Source organism: Ictidomys tridecemlineatus, chromosome 15 (genome assembly GCF_052094955.1).
Source record: "Ictidomys tridecemlineatus isolate mIctTri1 chromosome 15, mIctTri1.hap1, whole genome shotgun sequence".
Lineage (NCBI taxonomy): Eukaryota > Metazoa > Chordata > Mammalia > Rodentia > Sciuridae > Ictidomys > Ictidomys tridecemlineatus.
The window spans coordinates 27,723,301-27,743,003 of NC_135491.1; the positions used below are offsets into that span (position 1 = coordinate 27,723,301).

Here is a 19,703-nt window from a genome sequence, read left to right on the forward strand (position 1 = left end):
GTTTCCCCTTTTTAAAGTTGTGGTTGGACTTAATTAATAATGTTCAGTATTTCACAAAAATGGTGAATGACATCTGAAAACTGGTTTTATATTTAGTTTTATAGATTATGTGAATATGTTTAAAATATGGGGGAAATCCCTTCACTCTCTCAGAACCAAGCATGATTCACATTTGTTTCAATTTGTGTTCATTAGCCTATTAAAGGTTGAAGATAAGGAAGCAGTGTCTACTTTATATTTTTGTTGACCATGCCAATTTAATTAGAATTCCCTGTATCTAAAATGCTGTTCTTTCCTTATGGAAAGGAATTTTTAGTGTGGTTTATGTATGATATTAAATAAAGAATATTTAACACTTCTCAAATTTAAAAAAAAACTTGGAATGGAACCACCATTTGACCCAACTATCCCACTCCTCAGTTTATACCCAAAAGATTTTAAATAGGCACACTACAGTGATGCAGCCACATCAATGTTTATAACATTATGGCTCAATTCACAATAGCTAAACTATGGAACCAAACTAGGTGCCCTTCAACAAATGCATGGATAAAAAAAAAGTGATACACACACACACACACACACATATACATATACATATATACATATACAATGGAATATTACTAAGCCTTAAAAATGAAATTATGGCATTTTCCAATAAGTGGACGAAGCTGGAGAATATTATGCTAGGCAAAATAAGCCAATCCCAAAGAGCCAAAGGCCAAATGATTTCTCTAATATGTGGATGCCAATTCACAATGGGAGCGGGGTAGCTAGGATAGAATAGAGGTACTTAGGGTTAGAGAGAGGGGAGTGAAAGGAGGAGAGGGAGTATGAGGGTAGGTAGGATAGTAGCAGCAATCAGACATTATTACTCTACAGGTATATATGACTACATGACCTCTATAACTCAACATCATGTACAACCAAAAGAATGAGAAGTTATACTCCATTTATATATGATGTGCCAAAATGAATTCTACTGTGTGACTAATTAGAACAATTTTTTTAAAAAGGACCCCTCCAAAGGCTCGTGGGAGGCTCAACCAAGACACTGCAAATTGCTAGAATAACACTTTGCGTATAGCAAGAGCTTAATAGAGCAAGCTCTTCCCAGATGACAGTAAAATCAAGATAACAAAGCCTCCGTTCTCATGAGGGGAGGAGTCTTACATGGATTAAAAACAAGTAGCTGTAAATAGTGAAATACCAGAAAAAATGTTAGTCAGAAATTAGATGGCCTCTGAAGAACCATGGCTGATGTTCCCACGGGCCGAGGAAGTGCTGATGGATTGGGGTGGAGACAGGAGGCGTGGGAAGCTGGTGGCTTCGCATCTTTGCAGGGTTTTTTGTTCTTTTTCCAGAAAGAGGAGCTTGAGAGCCTCTCTCCACCTCTATGGGGCAGGGTGGGCTCTTTGGTTTCCAGTAAAATGAGCCCCATTTTTCCCCAGGGGGGGAGGCTTTGTTCTTGACCTTGAAGCAGGGGCTGACGGCCGCAAAGCTTGGAGAGAGCACCAACCTTACCAGAGAGCTGGCGATGCTCACCTCCCGCTCACCTCGGTCACGTCTCCAAAGGGCAGCGTTTCCAGGTCCTGGTTCAGAGAGCAGCCGTGGAGCACCTGGAGGTACCTGCCAAGGACAGGTAGCTGAACATATAAGTGGCCAGACCTCAGACCACCTGAAGTTTTAAAGGGAAAGGTCTTGAATTCTAAGCTAAGAAATTTGGACTTGATCTTGGAGGCCTTTTTCACTTCTTTCCTTTTAAAAAAAAAAAAATTCTTTTAAACTAATGCATACACTTGTCAAATATTTGAACAGAATATTTGACAAGTGTATGCATTAGCAGAAAAATACAATAAAAATCAAGTCTCCTTTTAGTTGTGTTCCTCAGAAGCAGTATTTATTCAGAAATAATATATTCATTCATCTGGATATACAGAGTTATATTGTTTTAATGGCACCAATATAAGACTACATCATGAATTATTTAGCTATTCTCTAGTAATGGAGTTTGGGATGGTTTCTGGTCTTTTGCTCCTATGAACAAAGCAGTATGAACCTTCTTTTGTATGGGTCTTTGTGTTCATGGGTAAAAATATCCACTCATTAAATACCTAGCAATAGATTTGCTGAGCCAAGCATTTGGTGCATTTTAAATTTTTTTTGGTCAGACATTTCAAAACTGTTCTATGAGTTGTATTAGTCTTAAAGCAGAGCAAGATGAGAGCTGTGTTGTAATACGATTGCCTGGAGGACAGAATGGAGGGTGGAACAAAGAGGGGGACTAGAGACAGAGGCCTCGGGGCAGGGGAAGTGGGAACTATTCCAACAAGAGATCACAGACTGGCACTGGCAGACTAGATGGAAAAGAGATAAATGCAAGAGATATTTAGGAGATAGACTTATCCAGGGTGGGTGACCAAGTTTGGGTGATCCACTAAACTGCACAGGGCAATGGGGAAAGAGAAACTAGGGAGCTGGGGGCTGAGCAGACAGGGTGAGCATGAGTTGGTATTGCACATGACGTGGAAGTGCCTGTTATGGTTGAGATATGAGGTGTCAAATGGAGGTGGCTAGTTCAGACACCTACAAGTACATGTCTCGCTGGTGTTACCAGGGACAGAAGGCAAACCAAGCAAATAGTCAAAGGAGATCAGTGTCAGTCAAAGGAGATTCAGTGGAGTTGGAAGCATAGATAGCTATAGCATTCAGGGCAATTTCCCTGGATCCTGCATTGACTAGGTGTCGCTCTAAAATTCCAAGTACCTGTCTCCAGCAGGTCAACCTCAGGGTTCTGAGGGAGGGAGAGACCTCAAAGGGGATACTGATGGGAGCTGGCCGTGAGTCTGAACTCATTTCCTCTTCATTGCATAATCTCATTATCCCCATTTGTTTTCCTTTCGACAGAGGACCAAGGGTTTAATTAACACAAAAGAATGGTAATATTTCTGGAGCAACAAGGTGTACTGACCATTTTGAGCCAAAACAGAGTAGTAATACGTTTCTGCAAGCAGCTGGGTTCAGGTCCTGGCTCTACCCTGTCCTATCCCCTGTGTGACTTGGAATGAACTATTGACTCTCTTGAGGCCTCAGCAGGCTCCTCTGGAACATGGACATGATCATGACGTCCCTTTCAAACTGAGCAGGAAATACAGTGGTGCAGACCCGTGATGCATACAAGGGTTGGCAGTTGGCAAACCTCCATGATCAGCAGGAGGCCCCTCCTCAGACCAGCCACCCATCCCCTTCCCGAAGCTTACCTGGCCTTGTCATACTGGCCTCCCATGAGGATGTTCTCCCTGATGCTGCCCCCCAGGATCCAGGCCTGCTGGGGGATATAGGCCAGGCTTCCGCACACCCCCACTGTGCCTTCGAGCAAATGCATCTGCAGCAGAGTAAGTCCAGACTCAGGACCAAGGAGGGACAGGGAGTGGACCCTGCCTGGCTTGCAGCCCCAGGGGCCCTCTGGAACCTGGAGACCTTCTGATATAAAAAGGGCCGGGAAATCTGAGAGAACGGCCACGGGAACACGTGGGAGCACTCGGAGCCCCACCAGGCCAGTCCCACTGTAAATGCAAGATCTGCATCGAAGATACCCCAGGTTTTTCCTCTTATTTCTCAGGTCCCTTATTTCCTAGCAACCAGTGCCTCCACCATCTTCATGTGGAGATCGAATGTCCCAGGTCATCTCTGACCATGCCGGTATATTATGGAATTATTATTGTTTGGCAGGATAATGTTATTGTAGTTAGATAGAAAAATGTCCTTATTTTTGGACATATTGATGAGGCAATTAGTAGAGAAAGTGCCATAGCCTCCCTAACTTAAAATACTTCTATAAAATGCAAAGGCCAACAACTCTCAAATGCAGGTGGTGGGTCTACGGTTCTTTCTGTAGTGTTCTTCCTGCCTTTTTGTATGATCAATTTAAAAAAAAAAAAAGAGGCCAACTAAATCTCCATCATGTTGGCTTAGGAAACAAATTCCTCAAGAAGACTCCAAAAGTTCAAGAAATAAAATCAAGAATCAATAGATGGGATTGATTCAAACCAAAAAGCTTCTTCACAGCAAAGGAAACAACCAAGAATGTAAAGAGAAAGCCTACAGAATGGAGAACATCTTTGCCACTTGCACATCAGATAGAGCATTCATCTCTAGGATATATAAAGAACTTAAAAACTTAACACCAAAAAAAAAAAAACCCAAAAACAAAAACAAAATAACCCAATCAATAAATGGGTAAAGGAATGGAATAGATACTTCACAGAAGGAGAAATATGAACCAATATATGAAAAATGTCCAACATCACTAGCAATTAGAGAAATGCAAATTAAAACTACACTGAGATTTCACCTTACTCTAGTCGGAATGGCAATTATCGAAAAAAACAAGTAACAATAGCTGGGCATAGTGGCTATTGTTACTCGTATTCCTGTAATCCCAGTGGCTCAGGAGGCTGAGACAGAAGGATCTCCAGTTCAAAGCCAGCTTCAGCAACTGATCAAAGTGCTAAGCAATTCAGAGAGACCCTGTCTCAAAAAAAAAAAAAACAAACAATTATACACGCACACACACGGCTGGGGAGGTGGCTCAGTGGTTGAGTGCCCCTGATTTCAATCCCTGGTACCAAAAGAAAAGAAAAGAAAAATAATACAAGTAACAATAAAGATTGGTGAGGATGGGGGGGTGGAGAAAGTTCACTCATTCATTGCTGGTGGGACTACAATTGGTGCAATCACTCTGGAAAGCAGTATGGAGATTCTTCAGAAAACTTGGAATGGAACCACCGTTTGACCCAGTTATCCTACCCCTCATAAACACAAAGGACTTAAAATCAGCATACTATAGTGATGCATTACCACAGTGATGCAGCTATACAATGTTCATAAGTGAAATAAGCCAATCCAAAAAAAATGTTCTGTCTGATATGAGGATGCTGACTCACAATGGGGGACAGGGAGAGAGGAATGGAGGTTCACTGAATTGGGATGGGGGTCAGGGAATGGGGGCAAAGGAGGGGAGATGGGTTTGAGAAAGACAATAGAATGAATCAGACATAACTTTCCTAAGTTCATTTATGAATACATGACCAGTGTAACTCCACATCATATACAACCACACGAATGGGAAGTTATACTCCATGTATGTATGATATGTCAAAATACATTACACTGTCATGAATAACTAAAAAAAAAAAACAAATAAAAAAAGAATGTTAAAAAAAAAAGAGGCCAAATGGAGTGGTGCCTGCCTATAATCCCAGCTTCTAGGGAGGCTGAGGCAGGAGGATCGCAAGTTCAAGGCAACTTAGTGAGACCCCCATCTCCCTGTCTCAAAATTCAATAAAAAGGGGTGGGGATGCAGCTCAGTGGTAGTGCACTTGCCTACCATAGGGGAGGCCTGGGATCCAATCCCTGTACTGGAAAAAGAGAAAAAAAAAAAAAAGAGGGAGCATCTTACCCCCACGCCTGCCATCCAGGAGGCCCTCGGTCCTTACTCCTTTCTCATTTTGATCCTGTGCTTTTTTTTCTTTTAATTTGGAGTTAGGCTTTAGTTAATAAGAGGAAAACTTCTAAATGTCATCTCTGATTTCCTTTATTAGAAGGAAAGTGATGATTGACTCATTTGCAGAGGAAACTAGCAAACGTGTGGACATGGAGAAAGGTGTCCTTGAAAGCTCAAGCCTCAGTACACCTGGGTCTCCACCCTGGCTCACCCCCTCCCTGCAGCCTGCATCTGCTCAACATCTGTAAACAGGCCACAGCAAGTCACCCACCTCCTGAGGTTGTTAGCAGGACTTTAGGAAAATACTGAAAAGTTTTTAGGATACAGCTAGGCATGTATATTCTTAAAATTATTTTTTCTTATTGCTGAAGCTGGCCTTGAACTTGCAATCCTTCTGCCTCAGCCTCCCATCACTGGTATCACAGGCATGCACTACTATGCCTGGCCTAATTTTTTTTTTAAATGCAGTCTTTGTTCTCCCCAGTTGCAGGGGAGCTGGGGAAAGGCCATCACAAATGGAGCATAGTGAACTTCAGGAGCACATAGACCAGGAGCTGTCAGAGTGAAGTACAGGAGAGAATTGCTATTTGATGACATCACCACAGTCCAAGGAGGTGAGTTTGTGGACATTTGGAGGAAGGAGCTGAGGGAAGAGGTGAATAAAGGAGGAAAAACTGTTAATTCTCTGGACGTTGTGAGAAGGGGGATGATAGGCAAAGAAAGTGGATAGAGAGAGACGCCCCAGGATAGGGTAACGATGGGTCCGTGTGGGAAGAAGAGGTGAGAGGCATCTCTTGGAGGTGACCACAAACGCCTGCCAGGTATTGTGGGAATTTTAAGTTGTTTGCTATCAGGCGTGCAATGTGACCCTAAGTGACTTGGGGGCAGGGATTTGAGTGTTATTTTGGAAAGCAGAGATGGGGTATATTGAGCCATAAGTCTTAATGTCTACAAAGAGACCTCAAAAATGTCCGCAGGCAAAGGACTTGGGGGCTTACATCTCAAAGACATAGGAGCTCAGCATGCGTGTAGATTCCATTGATGGAGTAAGACTGTCCCATCACACAGCTGAAGGGAGACAGGAAGGGAAAAGTGAAGTACTGGGGAATGAATTGGAGTAAATTATGTTTTGTGCATATGTGAGTATGTCACAGTGAACGCCACTGTGATGCGTGATTATAATGCACTAATAAAAAACATTTTTTTAAAAAAAGATTGCCCCATAAATTAGGGGTCAATTGTGCACCTATAATCCCAGCTACTCTGGAGGCTGAGGCAGGAGATGGCTTGAGCCCAAGAGTTTAAGATTAGCCGGGGCAACATAGTGAGACCTGTCTCAAAAGTAAACAAAAAAGAATGCTGTGTCCTATGCTTGATGCTCCTAATGCTGCCCAACAAGGGTCAAGTCCCACTTCTCAGTGGTATGAGTTTGGCTTCATGAAATGATTATCATCCTAAACCATGGAGCACCCCTTATCATCACAGAGAGCAGGTGAGAGAGGTCTCCAGGCAGCTGAGTGGCGGTCACCCCCACCAGCGCTGCCTGAGGGTGGGAGGTGCTCCTTAGGAGATGGAGGCTTTATAACTCACTCCCACGGCACATGCACAACTGGGCAATTCATCAAAAAATCCTATTTGCTCAGGAATAAAGTGGCAATAAGCCTTACTGGGGACACTTGGGAGTGGGAGCTACAGGACTACCTGTGGGAGGAAATGCAAGTGGCCACAAGTCACTTACCTCGCCCAGGATAGCTGACAGCAGGCTGCTCTTGCCACTCCCCGTGTTGCCGCAGACCCCTAATATCATCCCCTGCAAAGCCAAGAGAGACAGGCAGGTTGGGGTGGCCTGACCTTCCCACGGGCCCAGGGAGGGTGGATGGAACACAGAATGATAAACAGGAAACAAAATAACCACACGCACTCCCAAAGCTCTAGACAAGCAAAGCTCAAGAGCTTCGAATTCAGTCTGTGCAGGCAGGATGGGCAGAGGGAGAGATTCCACACGAGTGGCAGAGAGGAACTAAAAGAGCCTGAATTCCAGATTGTGGCTCTACCCTGTTCTGATTGGCATCTACTCTACTCTGATCCTGGGAAAGTCACTTGGCCTCCAGTTTCTTCATCTGTAAAGTGGGACTAAAGAAGCCAGTCTCAGAGAACTCACAAATGTACTCATTCATTCATTCATCTATTCACCAAATATTCATCTGAGTTTCTTCTTTCACCAAGTAATGGATAAAGAAATTTTCTGTGATCTTAATTTTAGTACATGGGGGGAGAGACAGAACAATCAAATCTATTGATTGCAAAAATCTGAGGTAATAATTGATATAAGTAGGATGAAATCAGCTCCTATGACCACAGAGCATTGGTTGGAGGCCAAGTGGGTTTTTTTTCTCTCTCTCTCTCAAGAGAAGCCTTCTTGAGAGTGGGTGTTGTTGCAGCTTAGCCCTGAATGACGAGAGCCAGACACAGAAAGATTTGGAGCAAGAGTGTTCCAGGATATGGGCACACTCCTAAGGTCCTAAGGTCCACTCAAAGGTCCTAAGGCTGGGACAAGGCTGGATGCCAAAGAGCTGAGAAAAGGTTGGTGGAGCTGGAAGGGAGGAAGTGAATGGGGGAAGGGTCCAAAGGCACCTCTTGGAGGAAACCTGGGCTCTCTACAAGGGCAGTGGGAAGTTGCCGAATTTAAGGAGGAAAGTGGCTTGAATCGGCTAATAGTTTAGAAAGATCCTTTTATCCGCTGCATGGTAAGAGATCACAAGAAGGAAAACATGAAAGCAGAGAGGCTGATAAGGAAGTTCTGGAAATGCCCTGGTGGTGGCTGGAGCCAGGGCAGTGGAGGAGGCTGTGGTGAGAGGTGGCTGGGTTCTGGAGAGATGTCCAAGCAGAAGTGACAGGGCTTGCTGATCGATTGGGTTGGTGGAAGGGAAATGAAGGAATTGAGTTTGACTCCCACGTCCTCAGCTGCTAGAAGAATGGTAGTGTCATCTCCTGAGATGGGGAAGATTTGGCTCAGAAAGGGTGAAAGTCAAAGCTAAGCACCGAAGAAACAAATAATGCAATCAACAAATGAGCCAAGGACCTGATCAGACACTTCTCAGAAGAGGATATGCAACAAATATATTTTTAAAAATGCTCATCATCTCTAGCAATCAGAGAAATGCAAATCAAAACTACTCTGAGATATCATCTCACTCCAGTCAGAATGGCAGCTATTATGAAGACAAAGAACAATAAGTGTTGGAGAGAATGTGGGGGGAAAAGCACCCTCATACACTGCTGGTGGTGCAGCCTATATGGAAAGCAGTATGGATATCCCTTGGAAATCTGGGAATGGAGCCACCATTTGACCTAATCATCCTTCTCTGCAGACTATACCCAAAGGACTTAAAAACAGCATACTATAGGGACACAGCCATATCAATGTTTATAGCAGCACAATTCACAATAGCTAAACTGTGGAACCAAACTAGATGCCCTTCAGTGGATGAATGGATAAAAAAAATGTGGCATATATACACAATGGAATTTTACTCAGCAATAAAAGAGAATAAAATCATGGTATTTGCAGGTAAATGGATGGCGTTAGAGAAGACAATGCTAAGTGAAGTCAGCCAATCCCAACAAATGCCGAATGTTTTCTCTGATATAAGGAGGCTGATTCATAGTGAGGTAGGGAGGGGGAGCATGGGAGGATTGATGAATTCTAGATGGGCAGAGGGGTGGGAGGGAAAGAGAGGAGGCAGGGGATTAGCAAGGATGGTGGAATGTGATGAACATCATTATCCAAAGTACATATATGAAGACACAAATTGGATGTCAACCTACTTAATATACAGAGATATGAAAAATTGTGGTATATATGTGTAATAAGAATTGGAATGCAAAAAAACAAAATACATGTATAAAGACATGAATTGGCGTGAACATACTTTATATACAAAGATATGAAAAACTGCACTCTCTATGTGTAATAAGAATTGTAATGCATTCCACTGTCATGTATTTAAAAAAAATAAAAATATATTCAAGCTGATAAAAAAAGAGACCCTGTTTTGTTTGAAATGTTAGCTTGACATTTCAGAGACAGATTAAATAAGCAGTTGAGGCTGAAGCCAAAGGGAAATTGCCAGGCTTGAGATAAGAGCACAGAGATGGAATTTAAAGCCATGGAACTAAAGACAATCTCCAAGGGAGAAAGTGTAAGTAGATAGATAGCAGATATTAATAACTATTAGTAATATCAATTTTAGATATTATATTCATCATCAGATAGAGATCAATTACTACATCTATTTTAAATCTAATATTAGATATTAATATAATATTAATAGACAATACAGAAGAGGAGCAAAGGTGAGAAGGAGAGAGAACAGGAAGCTAGAAGGCAGAGAAGGAGCCAGATAAGGTGAGTTCACAGAATAACCAGATTAAACCATGTAGGATAGTACTTGGCTTATACTAAGAATTTTATAAATGTTAGTTTATTCTCCTTCCCTTTTTTCTTTTCTGTGTCCTCCCCCTCCCCCCCCCCCCCCCCCCCCCGCCAAGGACAAGCACAAAGTACTTCCATATTATTCTGGGTCTTGCTTATTCTCCCCTCAAATGTAGAAGATTGATTAATTCATACTGAAGTATGAAAGATGTCCTGGATTGGCCTTTCATAAAAGAAATTGTATTTTGAGTTGTGTGTGGGGGGATGCTATGGATGGCCTGTGCTGGGGACCGAGCCCTAGCTCACACATCACTGAGTTATACCTCAAGCAAAATTTGAATTTTAAAGGGAGATCTTGGAGAAGGCAGGTTTTAGTCAAGGAACTAGTTGAGTGCTGGCCCAGCTCCCAGCCTGGGGCCCTGCCAGTCTGGCAGCAGGCCTGTCTGCGTGACCTGGTCAAGGCTACCTTTGGCACCACCAGGTTTATCTTGTGCAACTCTGGGCCAAAGCTCCCTTCTTTATCCTCTGGCCTGAGGGCATGTAAACTTGGCTGAGCCCTGGTCACCCCCTCAGCAACGTGTCTGCTCCTCTCCAGCTCCAAAGCCCCATTGACAATCCCAGGGCAAGTCTGTCGCCAAGACAAAGTGGCCTCCTCCAAAACCAGGGCTTTGCTGGGGTCTTCCAATGCCTGGACATATGAACCAGGGCTCTCTTGGAGGAAAAACTTCTGTAAAGACAAGGAGAGAGGGAGGGAGGGAAGGAGGGAGGGAGGAGGGAGGGAGGGAGGGAGGGAGGAGTTCAGTTCTTCTGTGCAGTAGGAAAGCATATCCAGTCTTGCTGACCTGCCGGTTGATATGGTTTAGTGAACTTCTAATAAGACTAAAAGTTAAAAGTATCACCACCAACTGGGAGAAGGTCAGTCTCTGTTTGTGACAGTTTTAGACCACTGGGCCTTCCTTCCATACTACTTTGGCTATCCGTTGATGAAGGCCTAACCTCTCCCAAGGGTTGCTAGCCATGGTCTTGTGGGATTCATGTACAATTTTCTAATTAAACATTTTGTGTAACAGTTAAAAATAAAAATGACTTCTCTGTGTCTCCATCTCCCTGTCTGTAAAATACTCGGGTTGAACTACATAATTTCTGGCATTTAAAAAAAAACGGTGGCCGGGAGGATGATCTCACTGACGCCAAGTGATATTTGTCTATCTCTACCTGGAGATCAGCCCAGACAGAGGTCTAGAAGGATGGTTATTGACATTTGGGATGCCCTTACTCACCCTCTAAGCCCAGATTATGGGTTCTTCATGTCTGCCCACCCCATGGGTGAAAACAAATAAGAAGGAGAGGACGGAGGGACAATCTCTATAAGGAAGAGGGGACGGGAGGGACCTGATGGAGCTTCTGAGGAGCTCTTGGGGCTGTTGACAAGTACAGACTGTCTTTGTGTTACACAGACAAGCCAAGTTCATCCAGCCACAGGACTTGCTCTTCCCTCTGCCTAGTCATCATGACTCAACTCAAAATCACCTTGGGAGAGGGCCCTTCCCTGACCAGGCTCTCCACAGTTCCCTCCAGGCTTCCCCAAAATTCTCTGTAGAACATCACAGTGGTATTGGCCTCATGTGGGGAGCGGTGATGTGGATCAAGGTGTCCGATTGTCTCATGGTTGTGGTGTGCTTGTGCTGGGATCCCCCCACGCAAAGGTACGGGTTCACATTGTCCAGTTGCTATAGCGATGCTGCCCTGAGCACACTCTGTACCAAAGCTCAGAGTTTTCAGTGAAATTCAGACACTAGCTCCTAAAGAAAGAGGATTCTGAGCATAGCAAGATAAATATAATGACTCATCACTGCTGGGACCTTCAAGCCTGCCTGCTTTGCAGAAACTTCCCACAAATAACCTTTTGATGATAAAACCTATGTAATAAACATGTGGAGCCAGCTCTGGGTCAGTGTTTTCCCAATCAGAGATCAGTTTCTCACCTGATCCCTGTCTAAATGTTTGTGTGTCTGTCTTAATCCCCCATCACCCCTTGCTGGCTTTCTGAATTGATGGCTACGGGGCAGCCTCATATCTCTTCTTGTGATCTGATATAATCCTCTTTCATCATTAGTTTCCTTGTTAATTATCTGTTTCCAATACCAGATTGGAACACCCTAAAAACATTCACTATTGGTCATATTTAATGTAGTATTCTCAAGTGCCTAACATATGGTAAGTGCTCAATAAATATTTATTGAATGAATAAATGGATAAATGGATAGACGGACATATATATGTATGGATGGATGGATGGATGATACAGGCTGGGGATTGTATGCATTTAAAAGTAGGATGACTATGAAATGTCTTTTAAATATTGGTTTAAATTAGGGTTTCCCAACTCAAATGCTTGTTGGAGCAAGACTAGCTTTATGAACAAGTGGACCACTTCTCAGAGGACAAATGGTAAATAAGATGCAGCCCTGATATCAGAGATGCAATAGGGCATGGTGGAGTCTGCAGCAAACTGTATCCAAACACCCCATCTAAATAGGGAACTAGCTGCTCCGCTCAGCTCTTGCTGCTTCATGCTACAAGAGAATGTGACCCAGTGTTGCCAGATCTTCGGATTATTCAAGAGAATTCAGAAATTTGGGTTTTCATATAAATTTTCCAGGTTTTTAAAGACCAGCAACAAATACAAGTTTGGTTTTCAGGATTGTTTGTTTATTTAAGTGAAACTATCAAGCCATCCTGTGTAAATCTGGATCAGGGCTGCAGACCTGTCTGAGACCTAGCTTGGATTCCCTATCCTAAGATCTCCTTGGGGACTGGGACCTGCCCTGATTCGTCTGTTGCCCCAGCCTGAGCACAGGAGGTCATTGAGATAGCTAATGCCTCTCTCCTCCACCTTGGCCAGGGACACAATCAGGAGGAGCATCGCAGGAGATGAAGGCAAATAATCTCTACAGTAGAGCACCATGCCGCCAGTCTTTTCTCCACTCACCTTGAACCTCGCCACTGCAGACTTGGAGTTCATGAGGGCTTTGACTGCAAAGGGCACGAAGAACACTGCCAGGCGCAGGGGATTCAGGGTGGCCACTGCTATGAAGGCCTGGATCAGAGCGGGAGGAGGTAGTGAGGGTCTACCCGTTTTCTGCCTTTCTTGGGGCTCCCCTCCTTGAGTCTCAAGCCACAGGGCCACCCAACAGCTTCTACCAAGCTGGTGTTTGGGAGAGACTGAGAAAGGGGAGGAAGGAACACTTGTCTTGGAGCCTTATAGTTAGAAGACCTCCTCCCTGTTGCAGCTTAGTCACTGGGTAATTCTGTAACCCTGAGCAGATTGCTCCATGTCCTCATTGGCATAGGACACCCAAGTCGGTACAGGAATAAGGTTTAGAAAACCCCGAAAAAATCCATTGGAGAGAATATTATCTACTGTCCATGTAGCATGGTACTATCCCCACAGTCAAGGTTCTCTTTCTTCTTCACCTTAGATGCTTATTTCCTCTTTAACAACCCAAATCTCCTTATCCTTCATGCCGAATGCAAGCCCCACTCTGATACAGCAAACCACCTCAGGCTCTTAGCTCTCAGAGTATGACCTCCCAGGTGCCTTAAGGACCTTCTAATCTATGCCCATCTCCACCCCTTTCTTCTTCAAGTTAAATCTACAGATAAACTTGAATGGTGCTGAGTGCCTTGGTCTGCTCATACTTGGTATGAGTGCTGTGGGACCCTAAAGTCCTCCCGAACATTTTTTCTTCCAAAGCCCCAACCCACCCTCATGCTCAGACTTCTCAGGGTGACTCTCTGGTGTCAAGCAGAGGTGACAGCTGCCTGGAGCACGCACCTTGGCCACAGATTCTCAAAGACTCCTCCCTCTTGCTTCAGGTACAATCTCTTCGCCTCCCTCACTGCAATACCATTCTCCACAAGCGGCATCCTGCCCTATTCTCTTTGAGGAATTGGATTCCTTATCATGAAAGGCAGCTGCTGCTTCTTGAGGCCGGGGTCAGGCCACAAAGGGAAAGACTGAAAAAGCTACATCTTCCCATTCAAAGTGAAGATTCCAGGGCCCTTATTTGGGGATCAGAGAAACTCCTCCATTTGGAATTCTCATCCTTCAGATTTTGTGAGAAGGGTCAGGGTTTTAACTGCACCATGTACCTCTCAGCACTTCTAGAGAGTCCCTCCCACCCACTGCTGCTCTGCAAGAGATGTCACTTTTTCAGATGGGTTGAGAAGGAAGAAAGCTTGAATCATCTGGAAAAACAAAATCAACATAGAGTATCCCTTTGCAAAGCTTTCATCTTTGAGGGTCGTGCGCTGAGAAGGACACATGTGAAAATTCCACATCATTATTTGGAGGGGGACAGAGCACCAAGACACTTACTTCATCAGCTGTGAGTTTCAATTCCAAGAATGTGTGAGCAAGAAACATGGCTGTGATGGCCACTGTGGGGGTGATGAACAAGGTGGCAGTAGTCAGGCTCTGGATAAGACCACTCTTCTCCAATAGTTTTCTTTCCTTCCTTCTTAGGTCTGGGAGATAAGAAGAAAATAAATACATCGTAAGTAAGTACCAGTGCATCCCCCAAAGCTTGAAAGAATTCCTCAGAGGTGATGGGCTTGGAGCACCATGGCATCACCAGTCTCTGGGAAGAAAAACAAACTTTACATACCTTTAATCGTTTCTGCAAATGGTCTCTCCCATGTGTACATTTTAACCAGCTTAATGCGAGTGAGAACCTCACTAGTCACACAGATGCGCTGGTCACTGACCTCAGGTGTGCGATCCTGAGTCTTCATGACCATTCTGGTCAGGAATGCCTGAGTCAGGGTGCAGTCAGTGTGTTAATGCACAAGAGTGGCTATTAACAAGGACAGGGGAGTTTAGTCTGGCATTGGTAGGATAACTGGGAATACACTTGCTCCTTCATACTATCCTTGGGGGATTAGTTCTAATACACGCACACCCCGCCAGGACACCAAAACCCACAGGTGCTCAAGTCCCTTATATAAAATGAGGTTGTATTTGCAGATAATCTATGTACATCCTCCCAGATACTTTAAATCACCTTGAGATTCCTTAGAGTACCTCATGCAAAGTAGAGTGTTAATAGTCATTATATAGTATGGTTTAGGAAATCATTACAAGAAAAAATCTACACATGCTCAGTACAGCTGCAGTTTTTCCCCCCAAATATTTTCCATCCATGGTTCATGGATTCCTAGGATACAGAACTTGCAGATTAAGAGGGCCAATTGTATTTTCAAAGGTAAACTCCAGCTGGGCACAGGTGTGATCCCAGCAGCTGGGGAGGCTGAGGCAGGAGAGTCACAAGTTCAAAGCCAGCCTCAGCGCCTTAGCAAGGCCCTAAGCAACTTAGGGAGATCCTATCAAAATAAAAAAAGGTCTGGGGGTGTATCTCAGTGGTTAAGCACCCTGGATCAAATCCCAGTACAAAAAGAAAAGGAAAGGAAAGGGAAAATGTAAACTGTAAGCTTCATATGTGGATTGAATACTTGAGTGTAATCCTGCACTGAGTGAATCCATTATGCCTCTTAGTTGCTGGTCCCTGTGAAGAGTTTTTCCTACAGATACCTCAAGTCTTAGGGCAGCCTGAGGGCCTTTCTTTCCTGGGCTTCAAGCCAGGCTGTGGCTAGCTCAACAGAAATATAGCTTTTTTTGCCTTCAGAAACCGAAAGCCCCTATAATGGCAATCCCTTCCGACGAGAGTCACTGTGCTGTGGGAGGAAAACATTCCATTTCAGCCATTCAGAGTCACTTCCGCTTTGTCTGATTTTATTTCAGCAGCATCTTGGCAGCACATTTGTTCCCTCCCCCCCCCCCCCCCCCGTGATGCTATGCCATCTACATTTTTTACCAGGTGGAAGGAATAAGCACCTTCTACAGAGGTCATCCATCAGGGAAAGCCTGTGAATCCCATAATCCCTTGGGGAAGCCTACGAGGTAGGCCTCACACATCACATTCACACCCTACTTATCAACCAAGCATGGTGGCCAGAGGACCGTTGGCAGTAGGACCCAAAGCTGGATCTTGACCTCAATGGAATGACCAAGAGGCAACCCCCCCCCACCAGTGGGATCCTAGATTCCAGAACCCTGGGAGTTCTGGGGGATGTCCAACCCGAAAGATGTTACCTCCAGTGGGAAAACCAGGAGATAGCAAACTGTGGCAATGAGCACAGAGGGTCCGAGGATATGGTAGGTGGCAGTGCTGCAGGATAGCAGCATGGAACAGGCGAGCAACAACATGGGGCCATAGTACACCCCTTCAAACAGGTAGTGTATGTCACTGGTGAAGAAGCCGATGGCCTGTAAGACAGCAAGCCCATGGCACAGGTGTCACCTCTCTAGTACCAGGACATGATGGCAGGTGGTCAGAGTGGTAAAGGACCTCTTCTGACTGGACATGTGACCCTTGACAAGCTACTTTACCACTCTGACCCTCAGCTTCCCATCTGCAAAGCCAAAGTAATTATTCCTGCTTCTTACGTTTTTGTGGGAATTTTAATGAAATACAAAGTGTCTGTACACAAATTGTACTCAACTAAAGATATCTTTTACTATTATTATTACTAAAATGTCTAGATTTCAGATATTTGCTTTTATTCTACTCGTCTATTATATTCATTGTTTTACTACTAATAGTATTAACTGAGTCATCATCTCTTGATCCTTCATTTTTGCTATAGATTCTTCTGCCCACTGTCCTCCCTCCACATGTAAATGTCATATTTAATTTAATGTCATATGTCATATAAATTTAATGTCATATAAAAACTGACATTCCAAATCCAGAAAACGATTCATTCATGTCCTACAGAGTTACCAATTTGAATGGCTTAAGAAATGATTTCCTTTTAATATCATCTGATCTCCTTTGAGTTCACAGGACTAGGTCCCAACCCGAGCCTTTAAAAAAAAAAATTAAAGCACATTAGATGGCATACATTGGTTATTTGGAGGCAATTTACCCCCAGATAAAAATTATACAGATCATGTGATCTGACAGTTTCATTTCTCTGCTGAGAAAACATGTACACGTGTTGGAGAAGCATGCACGTGATGTTCACGAAGCACTGCTAATCCCAGCCAAACCCTGGACACATCCTACATGTCCTTGGTGAGGAGAGGTTAAAAAGTCCACCCCAGAAGCACTAGGAACATTGGGTCCTGGAACCTAAACAACCAGATCTCATATCCCAGACTTGTCATTCACTAGCTGTGGAACCATAGGCAAGTGCTTACACTCCTTGTGCCTCTGGACCTCATCAGCAAAATAAGATAATAATAATAGTAATAATAATAATAATAATAATAATAATAATAATACAACCTACTTCATAATTTCCTTTGAGAGCTGAGTGAGATAATGCCCATAAAGCAATTTATTTTGGGACACTGAAAGTACTATAATTATCATTAGGCGTCACTGAAAAGGAACGAGGAAAATCTATGTGTGCTAACATGAAAAGCTATAACCTAATGAGGTTTTCTATCAGTTAAAAACAAGTTGCAGAAAAATACATAAAATGTAGTAGAATTTATGTAAACACACATATAATACAACATATTTTCTATGAGTAACTTGCATGTGTGTAGAAGACTTTGAGAAGTCTAAAAAATATATAACAAAAAAAATGAGAAATGATAATGGTGCTAACCTCTATGCATAAGGGAAGAGACCACGTCTAGGGCATCCTCTATATAATTTGTGTGTGTGTGTGTGTGTGTGTGTGTGTGTGTGTGTGTGTGTGTGTGTGTGTGTGATGGTAGGGATTGAACCCAGGGCCTCATGCTGGCGAGGCAAGCACTCTAAATCTGACTTATACTGCCAGTTATCTGTATATTTTTTTCTTGTTTTTTTTTCCCAAGGAGAATGTATTCAGTTGGGTTTTCTAAACTAAAAATAAAATGTATAGAAGCAATTCTCAGAAAACCCTCACTTGAGTAACCAGTTCATTTCCACTTTCAAATGGGCCCGTTTGCTTTATGTTTCTGTGAAGATGTTTGGGGAAACAGGGCCTTGCAGTCAGCTGGTGCTCAGAACAGAGACATGCAGAAAGGAACGGCGGCAGGCCTCAGTGCCGGTCTACCTTAGTGAGGCAGTTACATGCAAGAGTCAGAGGCCAGGCCACTGTGACTACATCCAGGCTCTGATGCTTACCAGTCACATGGCCCTGCACACACTACCCACCCTGCCCCTGCCTTGTTTTCCTCCTCTATGACAAGGGGAACAACAAGAGAATCTACCACAAGAGAGGTGTCAGAGAGTGACTCAGCTAATACAAGTTCAGCCCCCCAAACACTGACTTAGAGTAATTTAGCACTTGTTATGATAACTTTGCCAAGAACTATAAGGGTTAGTGAGGATGGGGCCAGGGTAGGGTTTGGAGATATCATCAAGAAGGACAGAAAAAAAAAAGGGAGAAGGGCAGCCCGGACCCTTTAATTGTCAGTCAAGTGCAGGAAGGTAGGACAGCCTTCAAGTTCAAGGTCTAAGAGAAACTAATAATAAATGCGCCGTTGACACACGAATCACTATTTGCTTTCTACATGCTTCGCATGTGCTAACTGATGTACTCCTGTGAGACAACAAGCCTTTGAGATTGGTTCTGTCCTACAGTGCCAAGGAGGCTGGACATCTTACCTAAGGACACAGAGCTAATGAAATGGTGAAGAGTGATAATAGTAGAGACGGTTACAATTAATACCTCATGTTTGTCAGCTTGTGGAGTTTACAGAAAACCTCTACTTGATGAAATGGTTTAATAGATGTTTTTTGGATATCTCCTGTCTAATTCAGATGCTGAGTCTTTTGAGGGATTAAGTGGTGAATCTGAAATGGCTTGTGTCTTTGAAGGGGGCTCATCTTAGTGGGGGCAGCCAGCTTTGTACAAAAAGAACTCTAAGGTTTACTGAGGATAGAGTCCAGGGTAGGCTTTGGAGATACCATCAAGAAGGACAGGATATCTAAATTGGGCCTTGAAGGATGAGTGGGGTTTTTAAAGACCAGCGGGTGGATATGTCTGACAGATGAGGGAATTGGAGGGGAGTGGAGGTTTGGTCCAGCCTTGATGGAAGGAAAGATGCCAACCAGTAACAAAGACAAGGTCTTGAGAAAAAGGAAAAAGGTTTATGGCTTTGCTAGCAAAGGAGAAACCCAGGGGACTCCTGGCCCAAAGGATGTGATTCTGCCCATCGGCAGGAACAGGGGGCTTTTAAAGAGGTAATTCAGAGGAAATGAGATGAGGGAGGAGAGATCACAAAGGAGAAGATCAGGGGAAAAAAGATCAGGAAGACAGGGTTAGGGAAAAGAAGACTGGGAAAAAGAAAACATAGGTAAGTTTCAAAGCCACAAGGGATACCGTCAAAGCATCCAGTGAACCCTTATTACAGGAGGGCTGCCTTTTCTAAAAATCAAAATGCTGATTTAAACATAAAAGTAATTTATGCTCCTCAATTTCAATTGGTGAGCAATAGAAAAATAGGAAAATTGAAATTAAATTTCCCATGTCCCCTGTGGCAATGGAATCCATGTTGGAGTATCTTCCTCTAGTCTCACCGATGTTTGTGCTAAGTTGTAAGAAGAACAAGAGCAAAGAGTGAAAAGTCAATCAACCAGGCAGGTTTAAGTATTTCTCTTTCACACATAAGAATATTAAAACTCAGGTTGCCTATGATTGCTTTTCCCTAGAACCCCCTAAGCTATCAGACCTCCCCAAACCCCACTCCCAGGTTGGCTT

The 19,703-nt window shown here is 43.7% G+C and overlaps 1 protein-coding gene across 1 annotated transcript in view; it reads right to left on the bottom strand.

The window, feature by feature from the left end:
- The window catches only part of Abcc11 (ATP binding cassette subfamily C member 11), a 62,779-nt gene that overhangs the window by 31,651 nt on the left and 11,425 nt on the right, over positions 1–19,703 (bottom strand). The window contains 8 exon segments of the mRNA XM_078032906.1: positions 1,557–1,629; positions 3,261–3,385; positions 7,245–7,316; positions 10,408–10,668; positions 12,934–13,041; positions 14,323–14,471; positions 14,612–14,759; positions 16,096–16,269. Of these exon segments, the coding sequence (XP_077889032.1) occupies positions 1,557–1,629; positions 3,261–3,385; positions 7,245–7,316; positions 10,408–10,668; positions 12,934–13,041; positions 14,323–14,471; positions 14,612–14,759; positions 16,096–16,269 (1,110 nt within the window).